Source organism: Brienomyrus brachyistius, chromosome 3 (assembly GCF_023856365.1).
Source record: "Brienomyrus brachyistius isolate T26 chromosome 3, BBRACH_0.4, whole genome shotgun sequence".
Classification (NCBI taxonomy): Eukaryota; Metazoa; Chordata; class Actinopteri; order Osteoglossiformes; family Mormyridae; genus Brienomyrus; species Brienomyrus brachyistius.
The window spans coordinates 14163369-14179557 of record NC_064535.1 but is presented as its reverse complement, the minus strand read 5'-3'; the positions used below and the strand labels follow the sequence as shown (position 1 = coordinate 14179557).

Sequence of the window (16189 nt, the reverse complement as noted above, 5' to 3'; positions counted from 1 at the left end):
AATCTTTTTTCAGTGAGTATTATTTCTACAAAGAAAATGATGTGCAGGAATATGTGGTACAGGGGGAGATGCTCTAGAATGTAATACTGTAACAGGGGGAGATCTGTCACCTCATATGGGTCAGGGACCCGAACAGGACCCGGCTTCACACATGTTCTCCCCCGTGCTGACCTGGTCTGCCCCCACCTCAGCCCCCCAGGTACGGCTCTCTCTCTCACAGCCACAAGGCTGTTCGGGTGGACTGGGGCCAAGAGCAAACTTGGGGAGTTTGGCAAACAGAGGCGACGGACATGGGTAGGTGTGGGGGGGATGGGGGATTCTTAATGGAAGGTTACATTTCCAGGTATGGATGGGGGAATTAGGCAGTTCAGCAGGGGTGGTGGGTTGATCTGGCTTTCAGCTAAGCAGTAAAGCTCTATTCCAAAATGCTGATAAAAGAGACACAGGACAAAGTTATATATACAAACACTAGGAAGGAGCAGAACTAATAATAATCGAGAATAATGGTCATGTGACTCACCTTCCTCATCTGGCCCCACCCTTCTGTTTTTGCCCAGATATAAAAGCAGTTTTCAGGAAACCACAGGAAACATTCACAAGCTGTGAATATTCTGTGTAGGGAAAATGGAGACGAGGAGGAAAGCCTGACCTGCATCACTGGAACTCGGGTCAGCGGGGGAGCTTATTAGGTCGAGGGCCTCATACACTATCCTGCCACCAGACTGCAGGGTAACAGCCCATCTGATGGCCCATAAACCTTCTGATGGCAGGTGGACCATCAGACCCCATTTCCAAGTTCCACCGCATGATCAAAGAGGCCTCCTACCTCCACGGAGAGCCAATAAATATTCACTTTTTTATGACCTCAGAAAAGGCACTGCAGGATGAACAATGAACTAAAGATCTAAAGGTTCCTTACCTGGGTGAATGGATTAAGCATCAAGAAACTGGACTTACACACGCGCCACCTTCTCATACCTACATTCCCTTTTTACATTCCCCTACCATTCTCCATAAACTGTGACTGACGGCAAGGACGGCCTAGAGCAGACCTGCTACTGGAATGTAGTGTTTAAGTTTCTTTTTGACCATCGTGAAAACAACCATTGAACCACAACAGGTTCCATAAAACAGCCCATAACTGTGGAATCTGCCCAGAAGTCTCTGCTTCCGGCTCCCCAAGTCGCGCCGCCGCCGCCGACACTCCCCATCTCGCTGTGACCAGTGCTGGGGGTGTCACACTTCTTATGTCTGCATTTATTCAAGATTCGCTGTTAATATGTATAGGCCAAATAGGAAAAGTATATCTTTCTATATAACTGTGACGGTATTATTCCAGTGCACACATTCAATATACCTAATTAGTTATGTCATGGGGGGGAGGTGTGGCTTAGTGGGCTCAGCCTCTGTGCCTGCGATGGGAAGATTGCTGGTTCAAGGCCAGCCTCAGAACCCCCCTGTGGGCCCTTGAGCAAGGCCCTTAATCACCAGGTCCCTGGGTGCCGCTCTGAGTGTCTGTCCTTCACAGCCAGCTTCCTCTCGCCTACAGACAGCAAGCTGCAGGAGGGTATTAAGCACAGTACAGGTGCTTCATCTGTATGCTATTTCATTATATAAAAAGAAACTTACTGTACTGTACAATAAAGTAATTCACCACTGCTTCTTCCTCAGCTCCCACTGTTTGCTAGCACATGCATCTTTAGATTTCTTATTGCAATCTGTGCTTTATTTTTTTCGTGAAATGCAAGTGCAGTATCTGTTTATTAAGTGCTGTGGTTTAATATGGGGAGGTAATCTTATCCAGAAAGTGCCGCTGTGTATGATGGTTTTCACTGCAACTCTCTGAACAGCGAACCTAACGGTTATCCCAATACCTTGATCTTGCTAGCATATTTAAATGTGAACCTATTCAGGAATAGAGTGGTAAAGGCATTCAGAGGAGGAGTGATGATTATCAGAGGGAACAGAGGGGCTGGGTACTTGTCAGTATCCAGTAGAACCACCAGACTGCTACACAGAATGGTTCTGGATGTGGCACAGACGCTAATCCCTCTGTATAAGGGGATCCGTCCCAGCAAGATGGGGAAAATTATTAATCCCATGGGGCCTCAGCAGAATTACAAACCAGTACAAGGAAAATAGTTGTTAAGTTTACATACTACCTTCTGCTGGCCTTATGAGAATATTTAGATTATCATTTTCCCCCATAATTGCAATTTTAACATTAAATTGATTATTTTGGCATGGTCCTGTATATGATAATTATTGATGAAAACTTTTTTGGAAAGTGAAACAATATTAAAATTGCTTTATTGCGTAAAAAACTGTTTTTGTTTAGTAAAATAATGTTTTTCGCTCTTTATACTGCCGTCTTGTGGCAAAATTTAAATACTGCAGATTGAAAACAATTAAATGATTTCTTCTCCAAATTGCAGTACCTACGTTTGGCCACGAGATGGAGATATTTTCCTGCAGCCAAAACATATTACTAAAAAATAGTTTTTTTTAATAAGCTTTTAAAACATATATTTTTTTATCTTAATATTTTGTTTTGACTTGGCCCAAGGTATTTTTAATACAAACAATTACCACACAAAGTTGCTAGTACACCGTGGGAAAATAGTTTTTCTATTTTCTTGCTGCCATCTCGTGGTCAAAAGTAGGTATTGCAATTTTTCTTTTTTTTCTCTTTATAATGATTTCTTCCCGAAATTGCAATACCTAAAATTTTTTTTAATTATTTTCCCACGGTCTACTAGCAGCTTGCGGTCTTTTGCCCGTTTTAGGTGTTAATTCTTCATTAAAATAGTTTGACTTGGTCCAATGTATTTTTAATACAAACAATTACAACACAATGCTGCTTAGTACACCGTGGGAAAACAAATGCATACATCTTTTATGGCCTAAAATGCGACAGTCATCTGACAAATCAAGGACAAGTCGGATATCTGGACGTTCCAGTTACTTCTGCCTTTCAAGGTCCAGGCAGTTCAAAGAAAGTTTGGCCATCTGGAGATACCAGTTTCTTCTACTTTTTCAAGGTCCACCTATCAGCTTAGAACAAGTCTATCTATTTGGGACTTTTCCTTTTGCTATATTAATCTGGGACTTATTGTTCTTTTTTCTACATTTTATATTATCCAATACCATGCATTCATTTTATAATATCTTCTGCAACAGCTTACTTCTCAGGTCATGCCTTTGCTTTGACCTGGGCCTCTTGCTGAACAAGCAATATATGGCAAACATGTTAGTTCCTCTATAGAAAATAGAAATTTCTTACTTAAGCAGATTTGCATTATTGTTTGATACATTCAATTAATGACAAGTAAATTACAATGTTTCAACCACTATGTGTAAATCAACAACACCATTATGAACTTAATTGTTAATTACTGATTAGGTATTGCATTTTGCATAATCATCCATATTCCATTATTGATTACTGATTAGCATAATCAAGAATTTTCTATCACACCCCACAATACGATCATATTTATACAAAATACATTCAGCCATATCACTTGGCAATAAAGAAACAGTACTTATGATTGTAAAACAACTGGCCATATAGGACTCTAGGACCCCTGTTCACACCTGGGTGATCCAATCACAAGTGGACAGCGCTAATTACAGGTGTGCACCCACCCAAGATGCATTGAGGACCCATTGAGATCGGATCACTCAAACCTCACTCAGAGATGGTCTGGGACGCATATGGTCACATTCTTGTAGCAGTTTGGACACCAATGTGTCCTGGGCCACATTAAAGGACCACCTACTCAACTGACGTACTCATGCTGGCTGAAGTACATAAGTATTTATTAAAGGGGTGAATTTATTTAACATATGATTTATGTCAGAATGCCATTGCAGAATGGGCCGCTGTGTAGTAAACTGCATTGTTAATCTTTTTTCTACATCACCAAAAAATAAGTTTGAATCTGCTAGGAAGTGGGTTTAGTATCGGACTGTTGTGACACATTCGCATGGAAACCGCGTCAAAGTTATTAATGTTTCATGTAAATTTGGGAAAAATAAATAGTGTAAGAAGTGATTTATTAAAGTTGTTTTGGAATTTGCACACATCACATGTAATGCATACTTTGATGAAATGTCCTTATTTATGTCAAAACTGTTCCACTTTGTAAAAATTGAGTGAATGTAAAATTAAAGCACTTACAGATGTAGCCACTTGAATTTTCCCCTGTTTCCATGATGGGGCATTGGCTGGTCCTTGGCTGGCCCCTGCTGGGTTCTGGGTGGGACCTTGACTATAATGAGATCCCCCACGATGATGCAATGAACAAGGGGGCCGGCATGATCCGCCCCTTACCTCCCTGTGTGTAAAGTACTTGCAATGATTTTTCCATCCACCAGGGAGAGCAGTGATTATGAAAGCTGAAGTGACTTACCTGAAATCAGGTACAATACCTGATCTTAACTTCACTACAAGAAATGAAAATCTAAGCAAGTATAATTTTCTTGTATTTAGACAAAATTCCAATTTCATTAATAAACTGACTACACTGCAATAAATGGCCTGTGAAATTTAAGAAATTGTTTCTGTCGTGAGGCAAAGATGGATCAAAATCTGTTTTAGTTCGTTTATTGATGAAATTAGGATTTTGTATTTTACTTCCCCTTTTGGAGATCAGGCGGACCCAAGATGTGTGCAGTATAATATTTACAGACCTAAAGTAATAAGATTGATATTGTTAAGCAATGAGGGACAGTGTGGTATATAAAATTAAACAGATTTGAAGCCCATCGAGCTTGTTTGGCACATGATGAAATACTTCATCTGCAAGGAGGCCAAACCAGGTACAAAGCAGCAGCGTGTCCAAGCAAGAGTTATGTTGGGAGAGAAGAGTGACCCAAGATGTGTGTAACAGACTAATTACAGGGCTAAACAAAGTAATAAGGTTGATTGTGGAGAATAAAGGTGGACAGAGTGGAAAATGAAAAATAAAAAAACATATGGTTCTGTACTATGCTTGAAAAAAACAGACACATCCCTTAGTGTGTTCTGTCTTTCTGTCTGGCTAACAGTCTGAAAGGCTGCTGATGGCTGCATATTCACGGGCTGGGGGTGGGGGGCAGTCACAATGACGTGTGAATGTGTCATTAACTTCTCTGCTTGGCCACAATGAAAAGAGATATGTTTGCAGGGGATCAAGGTGAGATTGTTTTCTTAACCTAAGAACACTGAGCCAATGGTCAAGCAGGGTGGTGGTAGTATCATGCTGTTTTGCCGACAGCACTTTACATCACTACATTGCACAAAGAGGATGGAATGATTAAGTAGCACTGGATAGATAGACTGGGAATGTTTTGTCATAGTACCAGACTCAAAAAGAGGAACATAAAAGAAACACAGCATAATAAGTATTTACTGTAACCCTTTGGAGTCTGAGGCCTCTCACCCACTTTCAAAGTAGTCTGACATGCCTTGACATTTTACAGTTTTTCTGAATTGTTAAAACACATTCCCTAAAATCTCCTATCCTTTAATCAAATCACTAAGCACAAACCCTAAAATTCAAGCTAAACTCACAAAAATGAAAACACTACCAGTCAAATAGTTTTTGGCATGTTGAAATTCCGCTCCTATTCACCTATGGCACATATTCTATGTTCTAGTCACTCTTTGGCTTTTTAAAATGTTTAGAAATGTGTGTGAACAGTTTTGAGTCATTGTGTTTAAATGACTACTGTGTGCTGACTGCGCTTAACCTCGGTGGCCTGTGTTTTCTATTTTGCATCAAAGTTCACCATGACTCAAAATGTGTTTTGATGAATGAGAATGTGTTTCGAGTTTTGCAAAAAGGGTGACTGAGATCTGCAAATTGTGTCTAACTAGGTGAGCATGGTTCAAAGTTTTGCAGTGACTGAATCAATAAATGACTTTTGGCAATTGGTCTGCAGTTTTGTTCCCAAAATGATTTCCAATATTTCAGCAATTCAGAAAAACTGTAAAATATTTCACTTATCTAAACAACATTTATCCCAAAGTGCTACAAATGCTTTTATTCAGCTTAAACTCAGCACCAATAATCTGAGATCATTTTGAATGTGATTATTCTATTTTTTTGTTAGAATCTAGAATACACTTTTTGAAACCTATTTTCAGTGGTGCTGACAAATTGTAAAAAATCACATTATAAACATTTCTAGCCAAGACTTTTGAGCTCTGAAGCTTATAGACGTAGGGGCTGGCTACACAAAGGTGAATGAGACATTCAAAGAATTGTGTGAGGTTTGATTACTAAAGTGTTACAACTTTGAAGTGACTTTGGAGTCACCACACCTTTGCATACTGTCAATGGCCCATCAGTCTGGACTGTCTGTCACTGCTCCTCACACCAATCAGTTTGGGAAGGCAGTGTGCAAGTGTGTCATGCCGCCCCCCAGTAGAAACATAATAGTAAAATATTTATAGTACATTTGAAAATGTTTTGATAATGACTGTCTAATGAAAATGACCTCATGAAATGTAAAGATTATATGTAGAAGACAAAGATTATGACACATACTACCTGTCAAGACCTGCGCATCCAGCCCTCGTGTGGCCACACCCCCTGATCAATGACCTGCACGTCCAGCCCTCGTGTGGCCACGCCCCCTGATCAATGACCTGCGCGTCCAGCCCTCGTGTGGCCACACCCCCTGATCAATGACCTGCGCGTCCAGCCCTCGTGTGGCCACGCCCCCTGATCAATGACCTGCGCGTCCAGCCCTCGTGTGACCACGCCCCCTGATCAATGACCTGAGCATCCAACCCTCGTGTGGCCACGCCCCCTGATCAATGACCTGAGCGTCCAACCCTAGTGTGGCCACGCCCCCTGATCATCCACATGTGCTGCCCCGATTGAGATCACCTGTTTCCTGTTATTTTCGGCTTGTCTTGTGTATTTCAGTCCGCGTTCACGTCAGTTTCCCCAGATTCATCATTGATGTTCGTTGCTGTCTGCCCTCTCTTCCCCAATAAACCCTCGTATTCCTGCCTGCCCGTCCCCCCGCGGACGTCACACTACCCTTTATGGAATTATTAAAAAAAAAAAAAAAAAATTTATTTCTAGATATTTATTTAATTTCTGAGTATTATAGCGTTCCAGACAAACAGTAGGCAGTTTGGTTACCCTAAAATGTGCATTTGATTTCTTCTCCTTTTCATGTTTGGCATATTTTGCATGAGGTCAGTCAAGACGCCATGTGGAGATGCATGTTAATGCCAGGTGTGAACTGACGTATTTAGTGCTGTCAATATGTGATCGGATCACCCAGGATGCATGTTATTACCAGGTGTGAACAGGGCGTCTGTGACCCTGGGCGACTTTGGGGGTGCAATGCGTTACACCCAAGGGGGAAACCATCAACTCTGCTCCATCCTATCAGTGGCATAACCCCCACTGTGCAAGAGAGCCAACAGGCAGACCCTCTCGAGCTCACCGATCGTAAACCCATCCTGCCCTCTCCCCCCTCCCCCCCATGTTCCAGGTCACAAATGGTCACACAGAAAGCCAAATGTTCATGTAATCGATGTTCATACTCATGCTTGGTCTCATTTGAATGGTCTCAGTGCGACTGATATAATGATCTGTCTTAAAACAATATATCATAATATTATTAAGAATTAGAGAATTCTTGCTTTTTTGTAAGGCTGTGCCCCCCCCCCCCCCCCCCCAGTGAACAAAAGGCCTTAATGCTCGCATCATTAATATTCTGAGTGACCATTGGCTTGAGAACTTATCTGTCCAGTAACTTAACAGTACCCTATACCCTGAAGGGGATCACAAGGATATCACGATCAAAAAGCAATATCTCTAAGTAAAACATGAACCGTAACATCTGGTCAGAGGTTGGTGTATCACCGTCTTCAAGGAAAACCCATTGCTTGGTCTGGTATTTACTGGACAGTCGGGGGGGGGGGCATTCTATATCCAGAACCCCTACTGTACATGGTAAGTGTGTTTAATATTTCAGTATTTCATACTCTTTTACTGAGAAGAGACCTCCCACGTAGTGCTGTCTTGCATCTGTATAGTGTAGTTGATGTTGGTCCCTGTGTCGCGGTTATGAGCGACCGTAGGTGTATGTCGTACACAGCTGTAAGATCACACACATGCATACACCAGGGCTGAGATTCCGAGTTTTATGCCCAGTGGTTTGGAAGTCTGAGATAAGGCCCAGCCTCGTATGAGAGGTACTCGTTGGCGGAGGCACAAAGGGGGCTAGTGACCCCCCCCACACACACACACACACACATAACAAGGAAGGCAAACATTCCAACTTTTATGGGCCAAAGATTTAGGGACCTACGGACAGCAGAATGGGCCTCAAGGACAGGGGTCCCTCAGCTTTACACCCCCCCCACGCTCCATCCCGCCTTACAAACCACAGACTCACCCACCACCCTAAAGAAAGTTGTCTTTTAAGTTTGGCCTGTATATATATATATATATAACCGAGTATCACCTATGTTACCCCTCTCACTTGAACCTTACATAAATATGGATAGATAGATATATATGTATAGCTACTCCTGCATACATGCTCCCATGGATATTCCAGAGGAATCCTGAAAGTTAAATGATGTGCCCAAGTATCTTAGTGTGTCTCCTACCTATCAGAGGTATTTTCTTTGCCCCCCCCCCCCGTTTTTTTGCATTCCTCTGTCGGCCCTTATCTGATCTTTGTGGTCTGTTAGCGCCTCTTTGTTCTCTACGCCAAACAACTGAATGAATGTGGTTATTATCGACCCAGGAGAGCAGACCATTGGAATAAGCCACACCAAGCATAATATGTCGTTTCCAGATGTTTAATTGAAATTTGGATTCCAACAAACTTACGGCCACACCTATCTAGGGTTAATGTGCTGTTTGGATGTGAATATGTAATGTGTAATGACTGTGCAGCTTACCCAAAGTGGCAACATCTGGTGATGTGCAACACTAACCACTTATACTGTAAACTGGCATGAGTCATTAACATGTAAGACACAATGTAAGACATTTTAATTAATTAATCCAGATTGTATGAGGTGTCACCCGCCAGGCTGGTATGGCATGTTTGATGTCAAACTGATGGAAAATCGCTCCTGAATTCAAATCTGGTCAGTGCTTATTAGTAAAATTTATGTATCAAAAGTTACACCCATTTAATGAAAATCATGGGTAAAGTGGCATTAGCTGAGTCGTAAATAGCAAAAGGACTGCCACAGACACCCCCCCAAAAGCCCACCAACTAGATGGCCAGCCATTGGTTCAGGGGTCGAGTTCCTGGTCATCCCTATTCATGAACTTTAGACCATAAAACCTGGCGCCTCAGATTCAGACAGGCAAAGCCCCCCAGAAAACCAGCAAGAAACTACCAGACCACCGCAAAGCCCAGTAAAGAAGCCCATCCTGGAGCCTGCTGGTGATGACCTGCTAACCAGCAGAGAAGTGCAACCCCAAGACGAAGCCTTTCACCTTCAAGCTTCACAAGGAGAGAAAATCCACGGGGCTCCACACCAACGACCGCTCCTGAGTGCCGCCATTCCCAGTAAACCAACTTCCGTTCATTTGAACAACCCAAGCTGTTCTGTTTAATCTGCTTTATAATTTTAAGACCGTGTTTCCACAAACTGTGCTTGCTTTGCAGAACAGTATTTCCCTCTTAAGGTTACCCATTTAAATCTGATAACTGCATTTTCATATTACTTACCAGTGTTTCCCCTAGGTTTACAGCTTGGGAGGGGGAGGGCGGGGGGCAGACGGACACCGGCAGGTTTTATGGTGTTCACGTGTTTCTTTTAATGACAGCAGTCAATATAACAACTGAACGAAACATCAGAACATTTCTTTCTCTTACATTATTCACAAAGTGTGCAGCTTTTGTCACTGCAGTGTATCTTGTAGTAATATGGGAAGTCTATTGCGGATGTTTGTCTTGACCTGCGAATACATTAACTGTTAGGCTTTAAAAATGATAGCTGACACCTTAAAATAGTGATAGTTTAAAGCAGAGAAACGTATTTATTACCCTGTTCGTGGTTGAGAGGTCCCTCTCAGAGTTTACACTAATGACCGGGTGGTTGACGCGACACATTTTCCGACGCGCGCTCTCTTACCGCTGGTAGGAACGCGCTCACCTGTGTGTGCGCGCACGTGTCTGTGCGCGCGCATCGGGGCGGAACTCCGCCATTCGCGATAAAGAGAGCAGAGGAGACAAGCTGTTATGTAAATAAGATAAATAACATGAGGCTGTTTAGTTCGTTTAATAAAAGAACAATGTATAGACCTGTTCTATAGGAAAGGTAACCTTAAATGACTTCTGTTGTGATCTAATTAACTTAGCTTTGAAGGGGTGGAGGGAGGTGCCGTTGGGGTGGGGCGTCCCCCTAATATAATGGTAAGGGAAACACTGCATTCTGTTTAGTTCTATTCTGTTATTTTGTGTTTGTTGTTTATGTTAAGTGTAATGGCCGTCTTATGTTAGCAAAATGTTAGGAATAAATGTATGTCTTTTATACAACTTCAGCCTCCGTTCATGGAGGGCACGCAATAGTCACTGCCTCTGTGCGAACTGGCTCCTAAGCTCTGAAACCTCCAGCTCGTCTGAAAATATCGCGATTTCCTCTTCGCTACCAGACGTTTACATTACCTGGTGATGCAGCCCATTTATGTCTCACGAGGATTCCTCAGTTGAGTTTGGAGGAACCAACCATTCGGCATAACAGTTAGTTAATAATCATCATCAAAAATAAATAATTTTTATTTCCCCACACATGGGTGGAGACACGAAAATTTGCTACTTTTTCCTACACAGAAAATTTGATTACTTTTTGGTTATCTGAACTTGCTACCTATGGTAAATTCCTGGTTAGAAGTGAAACACGGCTTTTCTTTTGTTAAACTAGGAGATCGGTTGCATTGTACTAGATAATGGTAAATTGTTTTCTGGCCATTGAGTTGAGTCTATCAAACATACCACCATTGAATTGATCCCTGAACTCAATCATTCGGCTTCCTGCTGGTCAGCCATGAGTTAGCTAGACATACTGTCACATGACCCTTCACAGGGGGTGTCAGAGGGTCCCAGGTATCACATGAATCCCTGAAACGGCAGCCCTGAAGTGTGATTTCTGTACTTTTCATGTGACCTTGTGAACATGTGGTGACCCAGACGTGCTGCTCTTTTTGTTCTGCAGTGTGCTCTTCTTTTTTATAAGCTACTTTGTCCATATATGTTAATTTTTTCCCCCCCATTCCAGGGATCAGTGTGAAGATCGTCACTATCAAGCAAGACAGGGCTTACGGTGACTAGAACAAGCTGAAAAGGATAGATCTTCCTTTGGAGTGAGAGAACTGATGCAACAGAATCAGGTGCTGAGTGTCGGTGTGTGTGCGTTTGTCTGAAATCACCTGGCTGTAAGTTCTGCACAGCTGGAAATGGAAACGCCGGGTCTGGTATCCCATGAGATTAAAACAGAAGCCGGTGAACAGGCTGTTGTCGAGAAGGACGGTGGTCCTTACTGCTGCTCCTTGTGCCAGAGGCTGTTTAGATGCGTGAAACATCTTCAAGCGCACAAAGAGAACCACGTTCGGCAAGAGCATGTGCATGCATGGCCTGCACGTGGGGAAAGGGGACTGCACCGCTGTCCCCAAAGCCAAAAGACCCGTAGCGACCCATCTAGCCTGAAGCTACACCTCCGGAGTCACAAGGAAGATACCCCCGTGAAAAAGAAGAAATCGCGCTGTGGAGAGTGCGGGAAGAGTGTTAATGACCTTCAGAAACACCGGACAGTACATTCCACCGAAAAACGGTTCTGCTGCTCCGTGTGCGGGAAGGCTTTCTGTCAGGCGCTGTCACTAACACTGCATCAGCGGATTCACACGGGAGAGAGACCGTACAAATGCACTCAGTGTGACAAGTGTTTCACTAGTGGAGGGGGCCTCAGAGATCACCAGAGGACTCACACGGGAGAGAAGCCGTTCATATGCACCCTGTGCGGGAAAGGCTTCAGTCTGCAGGGGAACCTGAAGGAACACCAGAGAATCCACTCGGGAGAGCGGCCTTTCCCATGTGGCAAATGCGAGAAGGCTTTTAAAACCGCCAGGTACCTGCGGATCCACCAGCGCACTCACACGGGAGAGAAACCGTACCGGTGCACTCACTGCGGGAGAGACTTCAGTCACCTGAATGCCCTGAAGATGCACGAGAAGCTCCATACTGGGGAGAAACCGTACACGTGCCTGGACTGTGGCAGGAGTTTCTGTCATGCCATCTATCTGAAGAGACACCAGCAGGTTCACACGGACTTCCGGCCCGTCTGCTGCGCCGAATGCGGACAGAGCTTCAAGGACCCCGCCCTTCTGAAGAGGCACCAGAGAATTCACACTGGTGTAAAACCATACACGTGCACTCGGTGTGAAAGGGCTTTTCGACACTTATCAACTCTTAAGGTGCATAAATGTAAATAAATTGCCACCTGACTGAATAATATCAGCTGTGTAAATGAGATGACAGTAATATGGCCCTTCTGATGCAGGCTAATCAATGCACTGATAACTGGGTAAAATCTGCGTATTATATCAGTCCTTTGCCAAAATCTGTAAACTTTGCTCTCTTGCTGTATCCGAGGCGAATGTCTCACCTGGCCAATCAGTTCAGTCGCATCACCTATGCTTGACCTATAGGAGATTTTGATTTCTGATGAACCTGCTGGATTTCATATAAGTGGGAGCTATTATGGATTGGCCTTGTGTCCAGGGTTGAGCAGTGGGAGATGCAGTGGTTAAGGGTTTGGTGGTTTACTGTGAATGTTGCCAGTTTGGAACCCAGGAGGGACCCTCATTCTGGTGCTTTCCAGCATGATACTTTACCTGAATTTCTCTAGTCAGAACATCCCTTTTGTATCCATTTACTATTCCTGTTTGTCCGATGCTCTTGACCCCCCCCCCCCCCCCCCAGGACTATCTCAGAAGCTACGGGCACAAGGCAGTGGGTAACCCAGGATGGGGTGCCAGCCTGTCAGCGGGCACACTCACACATACACACACGGGCAGTTTGCAATCTCCGGTTAACCTTTGGGGGAAGCACAGTACATGGGGGAACCCCACAATAGCACAGGGAAAGTACTGAACCAAGGCAGAGACTTGAACCCAAGTTTTTAGAGGTGTGAGGCAAGAGGGTGGGACGGGATGGAAAAGGGTCTAATTTGTAGCTCGAAAGGCTTTCGCTGTTTCTAACAGGAACCCTGCGAGCGGGCAGACGTCCTTCGGCAAGCAATGGCGATCTGCATTGCAAATTCATGTAAAAATCCTTATATTAGAGCAAAAGTTCTGTGTTCTCAAGAGGACAAACGACTTCGCACCAAGTGGAGTTATTTATAAACCCTGATATGCATTAGTTTGCACCACACCCCTGCACCAGATTAGTTGTCTGCAAAAATGGATGGTTAGGTCTTGTTATCTGTGTTCATATTTATTTTTTGTTATTTTTAGTATTTTTGCTAAGGGCCACATATGTTTTGTCACTTCTTGAATTTCACAGTTCCACTCTTACTTCAGCATAAAGATGAGATTTATGGACTTGGTGAGATGATCTGTGTCCATATCCACTTGCACCAGCTGCGTCCGCAAAGTAAGATTTCACAGTTAGTTGGGTTAACTTAAGCTCAAAGTCATACTGGACACATGACTTCTGGCTTAAGTTAACCCAGCTAACTGAAAAATCCTGCTTTGTGAAACCCCACTCCTGTTCTGCCATCATAAGCCTCTTCATTCTAAACCTTCAGAACTTAGTCATTAGCAAAAGAAAACTTCCATAAGGAGCATTACATAGTATTACACCAGTACCCGCAGCATGGGTGTCTTCTACAATGAATACCCCAGAGTATAGGAAAACTGTGGTAAATGGCAGTCCAGACTTCTCTGTATTTATAGTTTCAAATGTTATAAACGAATAAAGTACTCAGAATGTATATGTGGTAGACTATGGTTTTTAGACGTTTTTACATTTTTTGTTGTGCAGTTGAGCTAATTCCATGCTCTAGTGATGCATCAAAACTTTGTATAAATTATCCAGGAGATGGTGACCAAGTAAGCTGAAGGTCGGTGTTTTTAAGGAAACCTACACTATATGGCCAAAAATACGCAGACATTACAATTAGGGATTTCCTAGTTAAGCCACGGCCATTGCTGACACAGACCTATAATTAAGTACACAATCACGTAATTTCCGGCAACAAACACTGACAGTGGGATGGGTGGTTGTACAGGAGAGGTTAGTGACTTTCCACTGGGCAGCCTCACAGAATGCCATCTTTCCAATGAGTCAGTTTGCATTTCTGCCCTGCTAGAGCTGCACTGGTCAGCCACAGGTGAACTGATTGTGAAGGTCAAAAGGTCTGGGAAAAGATTTCAGCTCGGCTGTCATTAGAATTTAGAGATTAATTGTCATTGTTGACACATCACAGCATACAATACACAACAACGAAATGAATCCTGAATTTAACACATATAATGACATAGCAGGGGGCAGCTAATTCAGTGCCCGGGGAGCAGTGTTTGGGGGCGGCACCTTGCTTAAGATACCTCAGTGGTGCCTTGTTGGTCGGGGATTCAAACCTGCAATCTTTCAATTAAAAGTGCACTTCCCTAACCATTAGGCCACCACTGTCATATGGCCACACTAAGAAAGGGACGTGATAACGTATCACCAATACTGAGTATCCCACCAGCAATGTTCCGACATTTAGTGGAAAGCTTTCCTCAATGATTAAATGCTATTATAACAAGAAAAAGTGGACCAACTTCATATTAATACCCTTGGTTTTACACGTGGCCCTCACCTGCACCATGTACTTATACCTGCACCATATACCTTGTGGACCCAGTAAGTAGAAGAGAGACAAATATTATGGTCGTCATTTCTTTAGTGACAATGGGTAATTTGCTTACAATTGAAAGATTTCAGAATGGGGACAATATATTACGTGATACAAATTTACTTTAGACAAGGTTTTTAAAAAATATATTATTATTATTGCTCAATATTAACTTAAAACCACCCCGTGTATACCCCAAAACGCCAGTTATCTTCGTTTTATGAACCATTAGATCATTTAGCGCTGACCTGCCGTAGTCAGAACATTAACAACACTCACTGCAGTTTTTCGCGTCTAAGCCCCGGCTTGTGTGCAGGGGCCTCATGTATAAACGGTGCGTACGTACGAAAATGTTGCGCACGTCCGTTTCCACGCTCACGTCGGGATGTATAAAAACGAAATTTAGCGTACCGCTACGCACATTCCCCAGGTCACATGTTCTCTCCGTATCGTTGTGGGAAACGAGTCCAATTCCTAATGCGTTTTCAGGTCAGGAATGTAACAGCCTTTACCAAATGCTAGATGCTGCTACAGTTACACTAACCTTAGTCTCTGGATGAAAGCGATTTAGAGTGATGCTATATACAAAAAAAGGATAAAAACGTCATTCAGTTGTAAATGCATTTTTCTGAATTCGTGAATCCTGATCAGTTCATTTCTTTTGTGACTGTCCTCTGACCCCAACGACGTTACATCAAAGCTCTAGCTATATATAGGCAGAATAGGCAGTCGATTAGGGCCCCCCGCACTACCTGTGGTGTGGAGGAAGCAGTTTTCTTGGTAGGGGGGAACTCCGAAGTAAAGCTTTGGCTAGGGCTTCCGAAAGGGTATGGCGAGCACTGCTGATGACTTTACTGATTTGTTGGATACCATCACGTTCTGCACGATATCTCCGGGACTAAGTGTCCTCCGTTTTTGAAAGCTACTTTATTAACTAATTACCTGGAAAAAAACTGTAGTCTTTTAACAAGTAATGTTAGAGCAGATGAAAGGACCATCTTCATGTTCTTTTATTTAGAAGTCTATATACATGATATTTTGTGCATTTAATTTGTAAAACTGTAAAATTAGAATGAATTATATTGTGCGTCCAAATAATGGGGACAGTCGTGTTAAACAAGGCAATCGCCAAAGGAATTTGCACAACGTGGCACCACCTGCTAATTTTCTTACCGCAATATTGACTGACGAACGCTAGATGGCAGTGATACTACGCAAATTTGTGAGCGTCCTTTATTCTACCAGTATATTGCTTCAGTCCTTTTAATTTGCAGACAATTTGCCTTTTCCATAAAAGCAGACTGTAATGTTATT

At 43.0% G+C, this 16189-nt stretch overlaps 1 protein-coding gene across 1 annotated transcript; it reads left to right on the top strand.

Moving 5' to 3' along the window:
- Positions 1 to 11435: 11435 nt before the first annotated feature.
- Positions 11436 to 12940, top strand: LOC125738626 (zinc finger protein OZF-like). The gene has a single exon (XM_049007781.1). The coding sequence runs from the start codon at positions 11436 to 11438 to the stop codon at positions 12465 to 12467; it is 1032 nt and encodes a 343-aa protein (XP_048863738.1). The 3' UTR covers positions 12468 to 12940.
- The last annotated feature ends 3249 nt before the right edge of the window (positions 12941 to 16189 follow it).

Coding starts and splice junctions, on each gene's coding strand:
- LOC125738626 (XM_049007781.1), top strand. CDS start 11,436: ATGGAAACGCCGGGTCTGGTATCCCATGAGATTAAAACAGAAGCCGGT.